Source organism: Sphaerodactylus townsendi, linkage group LG03, assembly GCF_021028975.2.
Source record: "Sphaerodactylus townsendi isolate TG3544 linkage group LG03, MPM_Stown_v2.3, whole genome shotgun sequence".
NCBI lineage: Eukaryota > Metazoa > Chordata > Lepidosauria > Squamata > Sphaerodactylidae > Sphaerodactylus > Sphaerodactylus townsendi.
The window spans coordinates 115909256-115931201 of record NC_059427.1 but is presented as its reverse complement, the minus strand read 5'-3'; the positions used below and the strand labels follow the sequence as shown (position 1 = coordinate 115931201).

General features: G+C 41.7%; 2 protein-coding genes across 3 annotated transcripts; one reads left to right on the top strand and one right to left on the bottom strand.

Moving 5' to 3' along the window:
- Positions 1 to 2614: 2614 nt before the first annotated feature.
- Positions 2615 to 13091, bottom strand: LOC125428389 (protein SCO1 homolog, mitochondrial). 2 transcript variants are annotated; one of them, XM_048488409.1, is made up of 6 exons: positions 12856 to 13091; positions 12237 to 12327; positions 11244 to 11441; positions 4596 to 4688; positions 4346 to 4461; positions 2615 to 3381 (listed from the first exon to the last, which is right to left on the bottom strand). In XM_048488409.1, the coding sequence occupies exons 1-6, from the start codon at positions 13003 to 13005 to the stop codon at positions 3250 to 3252; spliced, it is 780 nt and encodes a 259-aa protein (XP_048344366.1). In that variant the 5' UTR covers positions 13006 to 13091; the 3' UTR covers positions 2615 to 3249. The 2 variants fall into 2 exon arrangements, with proteins under 2 accessions (XP_048344366.1, XP_048344367.1); XM_048488410.1 differs by having other exon boundaries at positions 12237 to 12330; positions 12856 to 12986.
- Positions 13092 to 13114: 23 nt separating this feature from the next.
- On the top strand, positions 13115 to 21690 carry ADPRM (ADP-ribose/CDP-alcohol diphosphatase, manganese dependent). The gene is made up of 4 exons (XM_048488408.1): positions 13115 to 13413; positions 15412 to 16067; positions 17159 to 17275; positions 18868 to 21690. Exons 2-4 carry the CDS (start codon positions 15437 to 15439, stop codon positions 19209 to 19211), a joined length of 1092 nt encoding a protein of 363 aa, XP_048344365.1. The 5' UTR covers positions 13115 to 13413; positions 15412 to 15436; the 3' UTR covers positions 19212 to 21690.
- Positions 21691 to 21946: the final 256 nt, after the last annotated feature.

The window sequence follows — 21946 nt, the reverse complement described above, 5'->3', positions numbered from 1 at the left end:
AGTATCTTGCAGCATCCTGGTGAATGATCATTGGCAGCGGAGCCTGGGGGGGGGGGGACAGTGGGGAGTGGGGTGCACACACATATTACCAAATATTTAGTAATAAACTTGGCTGGGCAAAATGATACACTATTCAAAGATAATTTTTAAGCAATGTAGGTAAAGGTACAAGACTTTCAGAGATGGTCAAAACTAAAAATCTCTTGACTAGAAAGAATTTCTCTAATAAAAATGTATTGCCAAAATTAATTTTTTAATTTCAGATGTTTCCATTCTAGGTACAGGAAAAATACCTTGAGGGAATGGCAGAAACATATAAATACGTTCAGATGATATGGCAAAAAGCCAAGATTTCAAGTTGTACAAGATAAGAAAAAAGACAGAACTATCTGTACCCAATATTAAACCATATTAGCAAACATCCCACTTGGTTTGGATTGTGGACGGGATTAAAAATCCAGAATAAAGAGTAATAAAATTAGAAACTGGAGGTTTGGAAGTAGGTCTACATAATTACTTATAGGCTAAAAAATCAACGCAAAAATGCAACGCAAATTAGAAGCCATGTAATCAGAGATGGACTAAGAATTTGGGGATCCACCGATCCTTTTCCTGGTGTTATCAGAATAAGATTCTTTATGGAGTTTTGAGAATCTGGATTCATTCTTGGGCTGTTTCTGCATGGTCCAAATATCCCAGATTGAGCAAGAGAAATATCCCAGTTTGGCCAAGAAGTTTGCACAATAATCCTAAAGCGGGCTTGTCCCGCAATATTTCCCTAATCCTAGGTTTTTCAAAAATTGCCAAAATGGTGATCCTTTTCAAAAATCCAGTGTTGAATCACTTCCATGCGAAGGGCATGGGAACAAAACCAATTTATTTTTCTCACTCCGCTGCCTGACCTCCTTGCCTTACATCATGCTCACAGCCAGTCCAGTCCTGCAGCTCCCGGCTCATGTTCCCAAAGGGATCCTAGTCGGGGGGGCAGGGGGGGGACGCCAACGCCGCCTGCCTGGCAGGACCCTTTCATTGTATGATACCCCAAAGACCAAATGTTATTTGGCATATCAGGGGTGTGTGTGTGAGTGTCTCATGCTGTGGTTTCCTGCACACCTTTAAATGTGGATGGGACATAGTGCTCTGTCTAGTATTGGTCAAAAGTTTTTACTTTGTATAGCACAATATGCTTGCCATGTTGCTCACTGCACTGGCTCCTTTCCAAAGCTAGAGAAAAGGGGTGTGTGTGTCCTTGCTTGGTTTTCCTGCAGTTGCTGTGGATCCGCCAATCAGAAGCATTGCCTTTGGGAAGGAGGGGGGGAGAGTCAATCAGAGTGCAGCACACCGGGGATGTTCGAGCATGCCTGCTGCATCTACGTTGTAAAAACAAAAAAAGCCAGGCTCGTGCAAAAGAAATTGGAGTATTTCCTCCCAGTTTTCACTCGACTCCTTTGCAGAATCGGGCAGTCATGCAAACGGATAAACCAGGATAAAATAGACCTGGATTGTAAGATACTGATTGTAACCTGGTATGATTGTGCTGTGCAGAAACGGCCTTGGACTGCCTGAAGGGGTTAGGTGGTTTTTCTTTTCAAGGGGAATACAGACAGACATCAAAACCTTGTTAACAGTCTGGAAAAGTAAAGAATACAGAGCCATGCTAAGTTCAGATTCTCCAATAAACCTCGTATTTTTGGCTGAAATTTTAAATGCTATATAATGAGAATGTGACTTCAGTTCTCTTCCCCAGTGAGGCATTTAAAAAATGGACCAACAAATCTACTCATGAACACATATAGCCAGAAAAAAATGAGTTACACTCAAGTAAATTTACTTTAGTAGCTTGACTCCTTCAGAGGTATCAAATGGTCTCCGTTTTCTGACACATACATGCAATGTAAAGAAGGGGAAAAGAGTTGCCTCTGCATAGACTCCTTAACAGCTGAGAATGAGGGTTAAATTCTACAAAGTCACAAAAGTATTAGTGCAAAGTGACCCAAGGAAATTCTTAACAGACACTTGGTTAAAAAAAAAAAAAAGGCGAAGTCTCCTTTAATCTACCAGGCATCTCAGAAGCAGAGAAGGTATTTCAGTATCATGGAAATCTTCTTATATTACGATCTGTCTTCCCGATGAAACCGTGCTACATTCCAAAGGTACAACCCTTTTCAGACCCAGGCTTTCAAAACAGAGAAATGAATACAGGCCAAGCACTCAGGAAGGAGGGGCAGGGCAGCAGATGCACAGCAGCCTGCCACCAGTTTACCCAGAGAAGTTCCTCCAATTACTCAAATGCTCCATTTGCTCATGATGAACATGATAGTGTGCATTCTGCATCCAATAGCAAAAGAGCAGGCTAACAAGCATTTCCGTCTCTTTGGAGCCAGTCTAGAAGTTCACTTTTCTGTTAATGTGTTCTTGTGGCAAACTCAGTGCAGTTGGGTACTGCACATTCCTCCATCATCAGCACATAAAGCTTGCCTGACATATTTGTAACACCCATATCTAGGCTCTGCAAACACTGTTTTTCTCTTGATCAATGGAACATCAGTCAACTCAGAAAGCAACGGAGACAGACAAATCATGCTTTGAAGAACTACATTCACTTCATCCAATGTAAGATAGCATAGTTCTAGATTTCTCTCAATTTATTTCATTGTTTGCACAATGGATGTAATTTGTAACATGTTATGTACATAATCAATATTCTTCATATTCAATTGCCCTTTTATCATGCTCCTTAGCCTTCTACTGCCATATTACACGTTTCAAAAATCCAACAAGACAGTTTCTACGGCTGTGAAGGACTCCTCCCTTGGAACTTAGGCTGAAGCCACAGTCTGACTTGCCAGCGATGCTCAGGTGCCAGAGAAAACTGGTCCTGTATACAGTGCCTTCAGTCCTGTTGGGATTTGACTTTTACTCCATGTGTGTCTATTCAGAAGGGTAAGAATATGCACTACAAGGGCGGGGAGAAGATTCCAAGGCTTCAGTGACTAACATCTAAAAGCAGTCATCTTTTCAGAGGAAACATTTCATTATGGCCCCTCTCAACCATCAACAAATGCAATTTTAAGGCACATTCAAAGAAAAGCATTCTTCCATACTGGCTCCTTATTTAGTCCAAATTAAAGGCTTAACTGTGGGCATATCTTTGTTGCAACTTCAAGCCCATAAGGTAAGTGCCAAGAAAAATCGCTTGCACAACTCTGCTTCCACTTGCTTGCCTTGTAGCCAAAAACTTCCTGTACCTTAGCTTGGTTTATACTGTCTCATGTGCCCAGCAATTGAAGCTGCAATCTCAGAATGCTTCTTGTTTTGGCCATAATAATCAAGGAATCCCCCATCCGGCCCAACAAGATACATTATGATGGTGTGATCCACCTGCAAAAGAATACACATGACAAATTGAGATGATACTCAACAGCAAGTCAGCCCCTCAGACCACCAGCCCCTCAGACTGCCACTCGAGAAATTGTAATTTCTTCAGGGTCTTGGTATGTAGTGGAGGGGCAATTCAGGCATGATGGTTTTTTAATCAGAAAAATTAAATGATGTAAAACTGTGGGGAAAAAACATCACAGGACCATGAAAGCAGTCAAACCCTGCAGAAGAAAGAAATCCCACGGGACTGTTCTTTGCCAAACTTGTCTGCAGAGGGAAAACCAAACATTTTCAAACACATCCTAGCTTTAAACAGCCCACTACAAGTTTTCAGTTGTGCAGGAGGGTCCATCTGAACCACAGAATATACACAAAGCACATATGGGGGCATCTTCTACTGACTTCTGTACGTTAGCACTCTGTACATCAGCCCTCTCTATCAAACAAAAAGACTGGCTTAAGGAGTCAACACAATTGCAAATAATATATACAAACAATGCAACAGAGGTGGATTGCAAATTAGAGAACTGACAGCTTTGCTGGGTCCAAATGAAAACAGACACCTTGGCAAGTGCTGTTCAGAACGCTCGTCATGGCAGACCTCTAAACTTAAATACACCACCAGTTGCAGAAACTCCACAGTCTTGCATTAAAAGTTCTCTTGTCAAGAACAAGCTATACCCACTGTTAGTAAGCCACCTTCAGCAGAGTCTCTGGAGAAGCAGTACAGAAATTTTCTAAACCAGCAAACAGTTTTCCATTAGCACTTTTCCAACAGCCTGTTAGCCTTGCTGCCCTTCATTTTCGCACAGCCTCCTGAATACCTTAGGCAGAACTATCGCTTTACCTTCGTACTCTAGCCGCTGTTCTGTTTACTTCATAAGCCCCAGAATGTACCTTCACAAAGTCCCCTCTCTCCAGCATTCTCCACTCTGATATAATGTTGAAAATTACATGCACTTACGATATAATCATTATCTTCATCTTTTGGCCCAGGGCTATAATAGACACGGTATGCTCGAGCCACCTGATCAATCTGCTCTTTGCTACCCGTCAATCCAACCAGCTTTGGTGAAAATTCTTGAAGTTAAAAAAAAAACAATGGAGCTTGCATTAGTGGAATCAAGCGATGTTCTTTCACTGCTGCAACAACTTTTCTGGACATAGTTACACGGTTAAGATGTACAGTACTGGGTAAAGAAATTAAGGAGTACCTTTAACATAAGTGGCAATGGCTTCTTTAGTGTCCCTTTCTGGGTCAATGCTGATAAAGAGTGGAGTGACGTTTGGCAGAGATGAGATGCAATCTATCAACCAAAAACACAGTAATTAGGATGCCTGCTGAGCAGACCCTCAGCTCTATACTTAAGAACTCAAATATGGTTACGGGTGCCCAAAGCTTAGCTGCCATTTTGAACTCTTGTTCCCATGGGGGGAGGGGGAAATATGACTAAATATAAGAAATTTTCTAAGCATTTTAAAGCAGGGTGATTCTCCAGACCCCTTTTAAAAGCTTATAACATTAGAAGTTTTTATTATTCACACTTTTAAAACGTAGAGAAGTCAAACAAACAAAAAGAGAGCAAAAACACAAAATGTACACATAATGGGAGGGAGGGAAGGCTCACAATTTCATTTCTACCTAGTATAAACATATTCAAAAGCTTACAACTTGCTCTCTAGTTACAACTGCAAAAAATCTTCATTAGTATTATTAATAAGCTTCTCACTTTTCTCTATTATATCCATTTTCTTGTTTTTCTATTTTTCAAATTCACAAATGATTGATTCATTATTTTCTGTTTTACACAAAAACATCTCAGGGATTTCCAATTATCTAAGAATTTAAATAAGTTCTTTTCTCCAATCAAAGAAGAAAGTTAAGCTGTCTCCACTAGCTCCAAAAGCCATTCTTACTGCTACTATCATGTGTAAAAACAAAGTTCCTTTTTTTTGCAAGTTATCTATCCATAAACCCCCCCCCCCCCCACCACCACCACCACCCCCCCTCTGGTATCATTTGTCTTTAAAAACCTTAAAATCTTCTGGTTGAATCCAGGAGTCTTTAAATTTTTTAAGCTTTGTTACAAGTCCACCAAAAATTATCAAAAATCTCCTCTTGATGATGACATTCCCAACATGAATTCAAAGCGTTTTAATACATCTTTGCCAATATCTCTGGTGACAGATACCAACAATACAGCAATGTATAGAAATTATCTTTAAGACTGGAACATTATGTAAATTTAAGACCCTGGAGAGGCCAATCCAGACACTGGGTGGCCGGGGTCCGTGCTGTTGTGGCAGCGCCCTGCTGCCTCCAGAGGGGTTTCTGGCAGAATGGGAACATGAACACACTCTCCCCCCCCCAAACCCTGCTGCCAGAAAGCCATCCATAGGGCTTAATGAGCTTACACCACATAAAAGGGTGGCGTATGTCCATGGCCTGAGCCACCATATACCTGGAGGCAATGCCAAAGTGTGGGACAAATAACATCAGCTTCACCCCTGGCCTTACCTCTGGAATGCCCCTGCTATACTGGCAGGGCCAGCAGCAGTGCAAGAGCTGGGTGTCTCAGACGGCTGCTGTGGCCACCTGCTGGCAAATTTGCCCCTCCACCAGGGTATGTACCCTCAGGATGGCAAATCCACCAGTGAACACCAGGAATCACTTCAGCCCTCCCGCCCCCCCGGTTTGGGCTGTTAACTACATATTTTCCCATTGTTCCATCTATATATTGTGCTTAAAGTTGACGGCCTATTTAGTCATACACTTCATTCCTTCTTCTTCTGTGACAAATCGCAAGAAGAGTTTATACATTTTGGCAATAATATGATCGTTACTCATGCACAGTTCCATTTCAAATTCAGTTTTAGAAGCTTCCAAACCATGAGATCTTTTATCTCTTTTAAATCTGTCTAATAATTGCGCATAAGCAAACCAATTACAAATATTACCTTCTATTAATAATTGATCTCTTGATTTCACTTTACATTCTCCTAATGAGAAGTCTAAAATGTCACGCTATGTGATCCACTCGTTTTCAAATATCATTTCATATCGGAAGAGTTCTTGTGGTGAAAGGCCACCTCAGCAATTTCTGACATAGTTTAGGTTTAAACACATCCCATGTTCTCAGAATAGCATGCTTAATATAATGGTTAATATAAAACATCTCAAACATGGACTTAATTTTTCTAGCAAGATGGTATTCACTTCTAACAGCTGAATACACAGGCAGGGTGAAAGGTATTCCCTGCACTGAAATAAACTATTTTTGTGCTCCTGGAGCTACTGAAACCATCTCATATACGTTATTACACAGTAGCTAGGCATAATACACTGGAATCTCTTATTAACTCTGCTATCTTGTGCTCCAGTTATTATATTATTTTGAAATTGCTATTTTCAAATGATGTGGGCCGGCTATGAGCTGTAGCCAGAGATCTTGCACGTGTTTTTAAATGATCTTAATATTTACTGTTTTATTGTATTTCCTCATTTTAATTTTATTAAAAAATTTCCAACTGAAAAGGGAACTGAAAATGCAAGGCAGATCTAGACTTCCTCGTTATTTTGCATACTGCAACATTTTATATTTAACCTGAGATTTTTCCCTTTGATAAAAGTTTAGTATGTTCTTCTGCCATTGTTTAAATGCAATGTCATTCACCAATGCTGGTATTGTTTGAAACAAAAATATCATTACTGGAAATACAGTCACTTTAATCACAGAAATTCTCCCCACCAATGGTAACAGCAGTTTATTCCATCTTGACAGATCCTTTTTAACTTCATTCCATGTTTTAACATAATTATTCTGAAACAGCATGCCATTCGTATTTCATAACATAATACTCAGATCAGGATAAATAAAAATCAATTATTTAAAACAAAACTAAAAAGCAGATTTTAAAAAATTTAAATCAGATTTTTAAAAATAAAATGCTTTTTGATCTAAAGATAGTTTTGTATTTAACATACATGATAGTTCAAAGTTATTCATCATGACATAAGGATTAGTTTTTAATTAAGCATCATGAGGTAGTAAAATTTCATCTTGAGAGCGCTTGTAGTACAAACCCCAAAGGCCATCTTGACCTGGGATCTTTCCTGGCTTGATTTTTTTTAATACCCTTCACCACTTCTCTGACTGTTATGGTACCATTCATAATACATCTTTGCTCTTCTGTCGTCTTAGGTAAGTTTTATTTTCTAAAGTATCCTATTTTTGCCAGCGAAATCTCTTGTCTTTTATATAATAGTTCAGAAATACTTTTGGCATTGACACATTGTTCATTAAAATATCCCTTCCCTGTAGCTTCTAAATATTTTTTCTTTATCTTTTCTCAATTTGTAAACTAACCACTTTCCTAGCTTATTTGCCAATTGTGCATTGCAGTAGATTACTAAAACAAAACCACAACCCAGTTCTGGAAAACTCTTTTTAGAGATCAGTCAATTTGATTTGCCTATTTGCCTTTTTAAAAGTTGACTCACATTTTTAGCAGGCACTTGCCAGAGTGGACACACCCCACCGTACTGAGATTTTTACTGCCTACTAGTTCCCAGGCACAATTCAAAGTGATTGTATTGACTTTAAAAGCCCTGAACTGTCCCACCCAGGACTAATGTGTGGATTAACTTCTTCTATATAAATGTGCTGTTCCCTGCCTGCACCCCCGCCCTGCCCCCACGACATCAGAAATGGGGCAAGTGGAAAACGGATAAGGCTTTTTCTGGTATTTGTTTATGATATTTACAGTTTGCCTTTCTCAGTGGGACTTAAGGCAAATTACACAGAATAAATCAATATATTCAACAGGGTGAATCATCCAACAGATTGGATAAATCAGTAGCGTTTGAACTGTAGAAATCTAGCACCAGCCAGAGGTGAAGCAAAGCATAAGTACTAACATCACGTCACCCAATACAAAAATTACATAGTAGGAGATGACATACAGAAATGGATAATAAAAACTATACACAGTGGTACAGTCTACAGTCCCTAGCCCTTTACTCCTAGCTTCTCTTTGAACTATATTGCTAAAGTTCAGTCCTATTTCCTCTACAACTTTCCCTCTTGAATAATCTCGTTTTGGAAAGCCAGGCACGTGGGAATCTTCCTAACTTCATCAGGCTGGCCATTCCATAAGATGGAGGCCACAAAATGCACATATATGGGCAACTGTTGATTTTGCCCATTTGCAGGGTAGCACCGGCAAAAAGCCCTGCTCAGAAGCTCTGATAAAGCACAAGAGTATGAAGGGCCAAAGCCATGAAGGGCTTTCTATGTGATAGCCAGTATCTTGAATTGAACCCAGTAACTGATGGGCAATTAAGGGAGTGACTGCATCATTGAATAAACATGCAGACTCCATCCAGCTGAGCTACAATATTCTGCACCAACTGGTGGCTCCGAATCGACTGTGAGGGGAGGCCTATGTAGAATGCATGAAATGGCACCCCACTTATGCATCCCAAGAAACACCTGTCAGAGATGTTTTAGGCTGGATCCTGCACTGAGCAGGGGGTTGAACTAGATGGCCTGTATAGCCCCTTCCAACTCTATGATGCTATTTTCACAAGAAACAATGTTTAGGCAGCAGGCCAATCTAAATTCTCCTATTAAATAATAGGAGCAAGAGAATTTCAGCTTATGTGTATTTACAAGTTACCTAATTCCTACTTATTTCAGTGCTGCTACCTTTATGGCTGGATAGAAAGTCTGAAAAGTAGTGTGAAGGAATACAGTACACAACAAGAACTAGCACAGGATGACAGGCAGGGAGGAAGTACATGGAAAGGACAAAGGAAAAGGAGAGTTTATTCAAGCACATGTTCTCTTTTAAATGAGCAGGACAATGCTAGCTTGACCCAAAGATTATCTGTAATTCTAAGTTTATATGTGTAAAGATTCCTGCAAACCAGAAAGCTCAAAATCAGCTACTAGAATAATTAATGCAAACTACTTATATCAGCAGAAATTCATTGAAGAAATTTACTTAATTTAAAAAAAATATCTGGATGGAGGACCCCAGTGAGTGAAGCTTATGCCATGGCTAGAGTAGCGATGTATGTTATAAAAAAAACACTCAAGAACAAGCCTGCACCTGCTGGATCAGTAATTTCAGAGTCCATCTAGTCCAGCACTCTGCTACTCGCAGTGGCCCACCAGGTGCCTTTGGGAGCTCACATGCAGGATGTGAAAGCAATGGCCTTCTGCTGCTGCTGTTCCCTAGCACCTGGTCTGCTAAGGCATTTGCAACCTCAGATCAAGGAGGATCAAGATTGGTAGCCATAGATCGACTAAAGGCCCAACACAATGAAGGTAGTACCACAAGGGGGCAGCAGCAACCTTTTGCTATGGGAAAATATAATGCTTCTCAAAACATGAAAACAAGGATACACAAACCAGCCCTGCTATGGCAACACAACAAATCTTTTTTTTGTTATAAATGGACACAGATAGCTTGATATGCTTACATTTTAACCACCCTTCTTTCTCCCTTTCCATACAGAATATGACTGAAAGTCTTCAAACTCCACATTGCCAACCATCTGGATTCAGCAGCGGTTTGATTCAAGGTTTCTGAAACCAGGAAGATTTCAATCATGTTCTATGCAAGGGGAGCACTAAGATGAGACAGCAAGCAAACAAGCCACATCTGGGCCCATTTCAAACACCTCCACACACATTTTTCATTATATCCAAACACAACCAGTGACCAGACTTTGTACAAATTGTGCTCTGCCCATTCCATACAATACTTGTCAACTTCCCATCGCTGATATCGTACTGTATTCTTGTGCAAGGGAATTCATACAAACACAACAGAAAAATACATCCAGTTTACAGAACTTACAGAAATACTTATACTGCAAATCATATTGCTGAAGGAGACTACAAGAGTCATCGGGGGTTGTATGTACACACAATCAAAGCATTCCCAACAGATGGCCATCCAGCCTCTGTTTAAAAACCTCCAAAGAAGGAGACTTCACCACTCTCCAAGGAAGTGTATTCCACTGTCAAACAGCTCTTACCTTCAGGAAATTCTTCCTAATGTTTAGGGGGAATCTCTTTTCTCATGGTTTGACTCCATTACTTCTCATCCTAGTCTCTGGAGAAGCAGAAAACGAGCTTGCTCCATCTTCAGCATAAAATCCCTTCAAATACTTAAATATGGCTATCATGTCATTCCTTAACCTTCTCTTCTCCAGATTAACACACCCAGCTCCCTAGTCTCTCCTCATAGGAAACAGATTTCAGACCTCCTACCATTTTGATCATCCTCCTCAGCACAGGCTCCAGCTTGTCAATATCCTTGATATGTGTGCCTGGAACTGGACACAGTATTCCAGGTGAGTTCTGACCTCACAACTCTTGTTGTTCTACTGATCCTATTGATGCAGCCCAGAATTGCACTGGCTTTCTAGCTGCCACATCACATTGTTGACTCATGTTCAGCTTGTGGTCTACTAAGACTCTCTTTCACCTGTACTATTGTCAAACAAGGTGTCACCCATCCTATATCTGTGCATTTCATTTTTCTACCTTACCTTTCTTCCTTATGAAATGAATTTCATTAGTTTTGACCCAGCTCTCTAATCTGTCAAGATCATTTTGAGTTCTGACCCTGTCCACTAGGGTATTACCTACACCCCCTAATATGCAAACTTCATTATCATGCCCTGAATTCCATCATCCAAGTGCTTTATAAAAATACTGAATAGCATTAGGCCCAGGACAGAACCCTGTAGCACCGGACTAGACACTTATCTCTAAGATGAAGGTTAGCCAAATAAGAAGATTCTGATGAAAAGCTATTAAAGGGAAATTTCAGTTCAGCTTACTTACCAACTGCATCCACTGCTAGAATCATTTTTTCCAGCTCTTCTGGGCAGATGTCAGGGCAGTGTGTAAAACCAAAATACATTAATACCCACTGGCCCAGATAGTCACGATCTGTCTTGGGCTGTCCATCATGATTAATAAGTGAGAAAGGGCCACCTAACAATGGCTTTCCCAGAGATCGTTTCCGCTCCTTCTCCAGCACTGAAAGCAGAATGGACGGTTATATGCTTGCAGCTTTTTTACAAATGGAACTTTATAGCATTTCAAAATTAGCTAGCTACCTCTTGTTTTATTTTATACAATGATTTAGGCTGTAGAGGGTGTGTGTGTGATACATAACATTATTCTGGATAGTATCATGTACAACAATGGAAAGCAACTCAGGTGTCAAACATGTGGCCCAAGGGATGGATCTGGACCCTTGAAAGAACTTTTCAGGCCTGCAAGCCAGCTGAGACAATCCCATCTCAATTCTGACCTGGCAATCCCGCTGTGGGCTCACCAGTTCAGGAACCAACCAGTTCCCTGCTCCCAATCTGCCCTGGAAAGCCTAATGAGGCAGCTGCCACCTCCCCACCCCCAGTACTCACATGGGCTCGCAAGCCTGCTGTAAGCTCACCAGTTGAGGCAGCCACACACCCTCAGTGCCCATCACCTCCCCCAGGACCGATCTGAACTGGTGAGGCTGCTGCAGGCTCACCAGTTGAGGCAGTCACCCCCCCCCCCGCCCCCGTGTTGATCTGAGGAGCTCACCAGTTGAGACACAGAGAGAGACACAGAGACACAAAGAGAAGGTTAACAAGAGAGTAGTGTGATGAAAACAAAAGGTAGCCACACACCCCAGTTCCACCAAGTCAAATTTACGTCATATCTAACACTCTTAACAAATGAGTTAAGACAACCACTTGTAAAAATTCTCCCACATTTAGGAAGGAACACATGTCCACACAAATACAGCAAAAAGATTAGATAAAAATACAGTTGTGGCATACATACTGTCTTCTTTTTCTTTCTTGAAATATTTCATTACTGCTAACAATCCTCCACCAACAGCACATGTAATCACCAGAGATTTCCAAGTCACAGGCTACTAGCAAAAAGAAACAGGAAGTATTTGTGTAAATAAACATTTTTCTCAAAACAGTTTACTCACAAAATTGTTGTCCTACCAATTGCTTTCACAGATTAATAATCTAACTCTGCCTCTAGTCCAAATTATACCTTTTCACCCTATGCAAATACCTAATTCATCTTTGCCTTTTCTTCCCCCTTCCTGCTTTTGGGGCTCAAATAGTGTATCCAAGAGAAGGCATTTTCAGTGACAGCCCAATTAAGGGAACAACCTTTCCCTGGGGAGGTAAACCTGCCTCCCTCACTTTCAATCTTTAGGAGGCAGCAGAAGATGGTTTTATTTAGGACTGCATTTGGTTAAGTTCCTCAACAGTCCTGAATTGTGATTTTCAATCTGGGGTTTTTAAAAATATATTTTATCTATGCTGTAAGGCACCTTGAGCTTCATAAGGAAAAAGGGCAGCTAACAACATTTAAAAAATAAAAAATAGAGTGATAAACAGGTATATTTTAACAGGGTCCACAGGGCCCACCACTTGCTCACCCCAGGTTTGCTGGGGCCTTCCCGCGGCTTATTGCCCAGGGGCTCCGTGGCCAAGGAGCGGGCTGGGTGACAGGAGCAAGCACAACACAGCGGGGCTCGCAGCAGCCGCCCTGCCAACAGCCGTAAAACGGGTCTGACTGAAGCGACCATCTTTCCTTCCTGTCCTCGTGCAGTTGCCCTTGCCTCCTACGGAAGACATCGCTTCACTTCCGCCACTCCCTACGTCACTTCCTTTTCCGTCGTACTGTCATAGCGATAAGAAAAACAAAAGACTAGCGGCGAGCGCCGGAACTTCCGGGCAATGCTTCCCCCGGAAAGAATTTCGGGCTTTTACAACAAATAGATCGAGGGATAGAGAGTCACGGCATCATTTTATATACCGGCTGCATTTCATTCTGATTGGAAGTCCGGGCTCTTCATCACAAGTTTCTTCTGTCTGTATCTGACTATTTACAGGAAACCAACAGAAGGAAGTGGGAGGATGAATAGACCCGGAAAGGGAGTTGTAGCTGACCGATGGGAGAGGACTTCTCCTGTGATGCTGTCGCCTTAAAGGAGGTGAGTCGCCGTTCCCATAGTTATAGCGTATTTTCTCTCCACGTAGATGCAAAAAACAACAAGCGTGGTGCTTTTCAGGCAGTTGTGTTGGTTACAGAAGCATGCGAAACGAAGTTCAATTTAGATTTTAATTCTTACAATATGTAAATAATCCCAAATATCGGCGACCCGTCAGATTGGACCCCCACATAAAGGGGAGCTCGTGTGATGGGCACATCCAGGTTATGCCCCTTTGAGAAGAAGAGTGAAGTATAAATCATATGAGTACATTATAGATAAACCCATATGAAGGGCTGAGAGCCTTCTTGCTTATCTATTATCTTTCTATTTCACCCTTCCTCCAAATAGTTAGAAGTGGCATGATGGTTCATTCCTTCTTCACTTTTATCCTCAACAATTCTAACTGGCAGGTTAGGAGAACTGAGAGTGACTGGCCCAGATTCTTGGTGGACATTTGGACATGGGTTTTTGCAGAGCTAGAACTGCTCTAATGCCACTGTGCCACACCAGCCTGTTTTCAGTGATCACTTTAAGGAATTCTGTGATGTGTAAATGGACCAGGATGAACAGGGTTTTGCAAAAATGTGAGCCAAACCAAACTTTGGGAATTTACATCTATCCAAAGAAGAGTTGCCTGGTTGGTAGTTCAAAGGTTTCCTTATTTTTCTCTTCCAACCAAAAAATTCTGCCCCAAACAGGCTACTGGTTACATTTGTTCAGTGGTCTGGATGGACACCTGCCCAGAGTGTGAATGTGTGCTTTCATTATTTGTGCACCAAGGAAGCTAACAGGGCAATCCAAAGCGGGGCAGTCCCATGGCAGCTGGGGACAGCACTACCCTTAAGGGGTTTCAGGAGGCATGGAGAACTTAGGCCGTTTCCGCACGGCCCAAAAACAACGGCCTGGGAGCGGCAAAAACGCCGCCCCCAGGCCGCCGTTCGCACAGGTGGCACTGCTGCAATGCAGCAGCGCCGACCTGACTGCGCTTCCTTCCCCCCAGGGCGGCGTCAGGCCACCCTAAACAACAACCCTTTAAAGGGTTGTTGTTGGGGGGAAGATCGCCTGTCTCCCTTCTCCGCCCCACTCCACGATGTCTCCGTGGAAGTCGCCTGCTGGCCGTAGCCCGCCTACACTCGTCCTCCGACCAGGGGTCGAGGAGGGCAGCGTGGGCGGGGCTTCCACGGCCAGCAGGCCACTTAACGGAGACATCGCGAGTGGGGCAGGAAGGAGGCTGACCCGCAAGCGGATGCCGCCCCTCCCGGGCGGGGTTTCTGCTTTCATTCTGCTCGGCGACGCTTGCGTGCTTGAACAGGCTTTTACGCTACGCCGGCAAGAACTCTTGAAGCGGCGTTAAGCGCATGGCGGCCGTGCGGAAACGGCCTTAGAAAACTGAAAAACTCCTCAGCTGACCTGAAAACCCTTATTACCACCCAATGAACTACACCACACTAAAAGGCAGTGTAAGTTGCTAAAAGTGGCATAGGGGATATTCCTGAACTGGAACGTGTGGCAGTTTCGGGGTTTGGGCGCAGCGCAGTCCCTCCACAGGCTCATTTGCCCCTTATGGAGGCAGAGTGGGCAACTACATTGGTGCACCTTCACACCACTTCAAAAGATTCCCTTTTCCCCACCACCACAGATTGCACTGCTAGACTGTTACATGGGGGATCTGGAACCCCCTTGTTTGTATGTGTGTGTACTTCAAAGTCCTATCATTTTGGCTGTTCTGAAGTAAAATTTAACAGAACTCCACCAATATATCCTGTTCCCATGTTTGTTTGTTCAGAAGTCAGTCAGTGAGTAAACCCCACTGAACTAGCCCCAGTAAACATTCATAGATTGCAATTGTAACCTCAGTTATTCCAAATGCTGTATTTGGAAATGCAGTTTGCCTAAAAGATGACCCAGTAGTAATCATGTCTGAATAAAACATTCACCCATACTCATTTTGTTCGATCTGTTTTAGCATATAAACTGTCATTTTTTTCTTTGTTCTAGATTTTAACAAGATCTTTGGGCAGTTATGGATGAAGATCTTAGCTGCCAACAAGGAGCAACAATAACTGGAACCTCTGACATGCTCTTCTCCTTTGGAGTCATAGCAGATATTCAGTATGCTGATCTAGAAGATGGCTATGATTATTTGGAAGTCCGACAGAGATACTACAGGCATAGCTTGCAACACCTCCAAAATGCAATTAAAGATTGGAATGGGGAAAAAGTTCGCCCTCAGTTTGTGTTACAGCTTGGGGACATCATTGATGGCTTTAATGCCCAATATAGCACATCAGAGAAGGCACTGTCAAGAGTCATGAAAAAATTTAAGAAGCTCAGCGCCCCAGTCCATCATATATGGGGCAATCATGAATTGTATAACTTCAGCAGAAGCTATCTAGAAAAATCTGTGCTGAACAGCAAATATTTACAAGATCAGACTTTGCTTAGCAATTTTGCTGGAGACCAGACCACCACAGAAGCATCTGCAGAATTTTATTATGCTTATCATTTTTGCCCAAAGACTAAATTTCGATTCATTCTTCTTGATACTTATGATTTAAGTATTCTGGGGAGGGACCCCTCTACCAAAAAATACCAGGATTCTCTGTGCCTCCTGCGAGAAAAGAATCCAAACAAGAATTTGAATAGTCCAGTAGGTATGGCACAGCATGACTAATGCAGGTTTCTAGTGCAGATAATATCTGTGCTCATGCAAGTCTGAAAGTTGCACTATTTCCACAACTAAACGTATCTGCTTATATGTACTAAAATGTCTCGGAAGGAACCAAATGTGCAGGTTGTTCACTTTTGAGTAGCAATTTTACCAAGCTAAATTAGATGGCACAAGTGATGGAATTAGTATAATCCTAGGGAAGGGGGTGCCTCAACTTCTTAGGTACTTATCTGTGTATGAAAATTTGCATGCATATAACAGCACCCAAAACAGTAACCTAGTGATGGCAACATTCTCATTTGTACTAATGCGCAGCGAAATAACAGCTCTTCTAAATATGAGACAGTCAGGAGGGCATTTCCCCATGATCTTAATTCCCAGGGCAGAACACATAGGAGAAGACAGTCCTTTATATGAAAGATTTTAAAGGACTAAGCCAATACCTTGAATTGAGCTCGGGCATGGATCAGTAGTCAGTGTAATTGCTGTAGTATTGGGGACATATGCTTCTGATAGCGGGCCCCAATCATTAGTCTAGCTGCAGCATTCTGCACTAACTGCAGCTACTAAACACGCTTCAAGGATAGCTCCAAATAGAGTGCTACTCCATAGTGCTTCTAGGGGTTCACTGTCTAAAAATTATTTGCAAGAGAATTGAGGTTTCTGTTCTTTCTAATACTAAAGAAAAAGCACTTTTATACTATTTTGTTGAAAGCTGGAGTAGTCCTTATATATAAATTTAGTTTCAACTGTATGTCTTGTAATGGAAAATCTGTTATCCTCAAGTTACACATTTGAAACCAGACAATAAGTATGTATTGTCGAAGGCTTTCACGGCCAGATTCAACTGGTTGTGGTGGGTTTTCCAGGCTGCGTGGCCGTGGTCCAGACTGGACACAGTGTATAACAGACTTCTCTCTGTGATATACCTCTGAAGATGCAAGCCACAGATGCAGACGAAACATTAGGAACAAGATCTGCCAGACCACAGCCACACAGCCTGGAAAACCCACAGCAACCAAACCATAAGCATATTATTTGATTAGGTTTTTGATTGGTTTTCTTTCCTTACAGGCCTTACAGATTATCAATTTGTACAGTTCAATGGAGGGTTCAGCCAAGACCAACTGGATTGGGTCAATGAAGTTCTTGCATATGCTGACAAACATCAAGAAAGAGTTGTGATAGCAGGTAAGTTTTTATTGTTGCTTTTTGAACCTTTGAATACTTGATGTTTAGGAGGAAGTGGAATATCTCTACTTGCCTAATGACATGGTCCTTTTGCAGTTATAGGAATTCTGCTTCACAGGTCTGATTTACATAATCTGTGAAGTTGCACAGCTGAGGATGCCAGCATGTGTGCTGGATCCATTTTCAGGATAGTTTAAGGAAAAGAATATGACATACAAATGATAAATGGATCTTTCTGAGCAATCAAAAAGTTAGTGAGTACACAACTAGTTGCAGTGTACGTTGAAGATCATTCCAGATAGTAGCCATGTTGGTCTGCAGTGAACAGTGAAATTCAAGTCCAGTTGCATCTTACAGCCAATAAGATTTCTGGGTTGTAAGGTTCAAAAACTTATAACCAAAAAATCTTGATGGTTTATAAGGTGCTACTGGACTGAAATCAAACGTAAATTGAAATTCATGCGTGACCAGGTTCAACTGTCAATAAAATTGAAACATTCTTTTTGAAGAGAAAGAACGTGCCTCAAAGGCAGGGTAAGTAGGTTCTTGCATGTTTGCTTGTGGAGACCCCAGATTCTTAGAACAAAATGCCTTAGTGCAGTGGTTCTCAACCTTCCTAATGCCGTGACCCTTTAATACAGTTCCTCATGTTGTGGTGACCCCCAACTCTAACATTTATCCATTTTACAGATGGAGAACACTGATGCAGAGAGTCTTAGGCGACCCCTGTGAAAGGGTCATTCGACCCCCAGGTTGAGAACCACTGCCTTAGTGGGTAATTAGATTGAGAGAAGCTGGAACCAGGACAGGGAAATCTCTGCCTCACACTCTGGAGCCTCAGCTGACAAATACCTGAATGTTTAGAGGCAGAACAATACCTAAGATTTCTTCTGTATAGAGTGTGTTTGTGTTGCTTCACATGTTATTTCAGTATCTTCATAACAATCCTGTAAAATGTCCTAATAGTATTTACCCCACATTGAAGGCTGGAGCTGAGAATTAGAAGCTTTCCTAATGTCACCCAGTCAGGTTGATGTGACATTTGAATTGGGACCCTTCAGCTTGCATTCTGTGCTCTTAATTTTGCAAGGCTAAAAAAAGTAAAGGTGCAAGTACTGGGTCATTACTGACCCATGGAATGACATTGTGTCACATCACAATGTTTACTAGGCAGACTTTGTTTATAGGGTGGTTAGCTACTCCCTTTCCCAGTCATCTGCCCTTTACCCCTAGCCAGCTGGCTGCTGTATTTGTCGACCTTGGAAGGATGGAAGACTGAGTCAACCTTGAGTTGGCTCCCAGAAACCAACTTCCATTTGGGTTGAACTCAGGTCATGAACAGTGCTTTGACTGCAGCATTGCAGCCTGCCCTTCTGCCACAGGGCTCCTGCAAGGCTAAACCAGCTTCAAATGCCTACTTAATTCTTAAATTTGCAAAGAATACTATATATTAAGGTACAGTTGATTTTTGTAGAGGTTAACTGCAGAAACTGTTAAATTGAGCAAAACATTGTGCAAGTGCAGAATTTATGAAAGTGTAAAAGAGCTGTGAAATTTAATCTGTTTTGAGTGCCTGTTTTCTTCTGTTGCAGGGCACATACCTATCCACCCACATTCTTCAAACAATGTCTGCCTTGCTTGGAACTATGAGGAGGCCCTTGCTGTCATCCACTCACATCCCTCCGTAGTCTGTTACCTTGCAGGTCACCTTCATGTGGGTGGTTACTGTTTAGACTCTCATGGAGTCCATCATATTACTCTTGAAGGAATCATTGAAACTCCTCCTGACAGTAATGCTTTTGGAACTGTGTTTGTCTATGATGACAGGATGGTATTAAAAGGACGAGGCAGAGTTCCAGATCTGGTGATGCATTATCGAAAAGATCACAGTGCAGCGTCCTGTAATGATACAGTTGAAATCACTGTGGCAGAGTAATTATTTGACGCTCATTCCAATATACCCTTGGAAAGTGTGTTGAACACAGGTGGTGACTACTGGAATGGCATGCGAACTAAATAGTGGACTACTCAGTGAAGTAAGGAGTAGAAAATAATTCCATCTTCACATGCAAACATGAAATAAAAGTGCTTGAATTGCAGATCTTTGCTTTACAAATTTAAATAGGAATATCTATCCTAGTGTGGTAAGTGTATTTTACTGTTGTGCCTAAAACATAATCTATGGAATTTTTACTGATTGCACTGCCAATGCATTACACTTTACCAAAAGCTTATAGCCAAGAAATGAGTGCAATTGCCAAAGAACTTGTTGCCCCCTTAGGTCACAGGGCAGCAGTGATAGTAGAAGACTCAGCTGACAATATGTCCCTGTCATGCAACCATTAAAACAGGGGTCTTCAAACTATGGCCCTCCAGATGTTTATGGACTACAGTTCCCATCAGCCCCTGCCAGCATGGCCAAGTGGTAGGGCTCATGGGAATTGTAGTCTGTGAACATCTGGAGGGCCGTAGTTTGAAGACCCCTGCATTAAAAGAACAGCAGTGAAAGAAGGGTCTTTGCGATAGACCTAGCAATGTCCTTGGCGTCCTATCCCCAGCCTTGTCTCATTATTTTCTGCCACTTGTGCATAGCCTCTGCTGTCTCATGTGAAGTTTTGCACCAGTCCTCTCTCCTTGGCTGCTTCATTGTTCACTTCTCATAACCACTTGTGATTTCTTCAGGTTCATTTTTCAGGCCACAGTATTTGTCCCCAGTTCCTTCAGCCAACCTCCTTTTGTAAGATTTTCTAGAACTTAGCAGAAGCTCTAAGAGAGGTTTCTGCAGAGTTCCACCTTGTTTCAGTCTCCCATCTGTTTGCCTGGCATTCTGTAATATCGATTCTTGGCAGTTTAGAATGGTCATTTCAGTGTAGCCTGTGTCAGAGGCTTCACTACTGCTAAAAAAACACAATACAAAACAGATACCGTGTGCCTACTACAGGTTATGTACGTATTAAAAACCCTCTCAGTGGAGTCTATTTCCAATTAAATGTACTAACAGCCACAGTTTAAGGCTGCAATGGTTTGTTATGCTTACTCCTAACATTATCCACCTGTTTGTGTATTATCAGTTTCATCTTTTATCCCACTTTGAAGCTTGTTATACTTTCTCCTCCCCACATCCATGTTATCCTCATAGCAGCCCTGCAAGGCAGGTTAGGCTGAGAGAGACTAAAGGGTTCAATGTTGGTTGGTACCAGTCTCGTTAGACCAAATTAATTCTTCTTGGAGCCTAGCGGCATAACAAAGTGTACAGTATATGAAATGAATCATGGAGGTAGATACATGGGTAGGGCTTTCTTGACTGTTGCACAAAGCCTATGGAACTCCCTGCCTCGGGAGGTCTGACTGACTCCTTCGTTGCTGTCCTTTAGATGCTATATGAAGATTTTATTGTTTCAGAGTGCCTTCTGTTGGAGAATCAAATTGTTTATGTTTGTGCTGCTGGTCAGCTTTTCTGAAGGACTTGGAAAAAGAAGGGTTCTATATAATATTTTTATGATGGGTTGTGAGTGGCTGCTGCATTGATTAGCTGCTTAGAAACCCCGACGCTGTGGAAAAGATTGGGTATAAGTATTTTAATATATATTAAGGATTTAAGATGATTTTTACCGTAGAATTTCTAGTAAAGAATAATTGACCTGACATCTAAGGTAAAAAAATCTGTTAATTCCTGACTTCAGAGTTTAGTACAACTGGTGGTTTTAGTCTCTTAAGGGCTAGGAGAGAGATCTCTGCGAAAGATCTGTCCAAGCCCTTTGAGAACAGGCATCCTGTGAAAAACCCTATGAAAAATACCCTGTGGTGTTGAAAAGTAACTTCCAACTGGGAAGAACAAGAGATTTTAAAAAGTTTACCATCTGAAAATGAGAATTAAGTTAGCTGATAACCTGAACATTTGCAGAAAGTGTAAAACCTCCTCTAGTTATTTCTATATGCAGTATGGGTTCAAGTCTGGTAGCGGCCGCTAGTAACCATAATGCTGTGCCTCACATTGTAGATTGACACACAGCATTTGAAGAGACTGTGTGGATTTTTTTTAAAAGGTAGGCTCCCTGATTTGGGATGAAGGCCAATAACATATCAATGTGTATTTTGGTTAGAGAAAACACATTGCTCTACATCCTGTAAAAATCTTTTGGAAAAAGAAGAAATCAGCCTGCTGTTTGTCCTGAAAATCATCTCTGAGGATCAGGGGACCTCAAATGCACCACAGCATAAGGGGCTGTAGTGAGGAGGGTACTTGGGTGAAATTGCCTCCTCCTCCCAACTCCACTGGTTCATGCTGTTTGGCAAGATATCTAAACAGAATGCGTTGCACTTTAAGAGATATGAATAATTGCTCTGATAATATTGCTGATTTTTTTTAAATCACTGAAGGTTTGTATTGAATAAAAGCACTTCTACAGTTTCCTTTTAGCCTTGATGTCTGGAGACCCTTTGAATAAGCAGCTGGTATTTCCATGGGCCCTATCACACTAAGAACTTTGACTAGCCAATTATGTAGTTGAGTCACATCAGCTTTTGTGACCACTGACTTACAAAAGATAGATGGGCCCAGCATCACGTCCAACCCTACATGATTGCTCCAGTCCAGATAATCAAGTTCATAAATGATTTGTAAATAAAGGCTGCAGCTAGCATGAGATCGGGGCACATCCTTGGGGATTA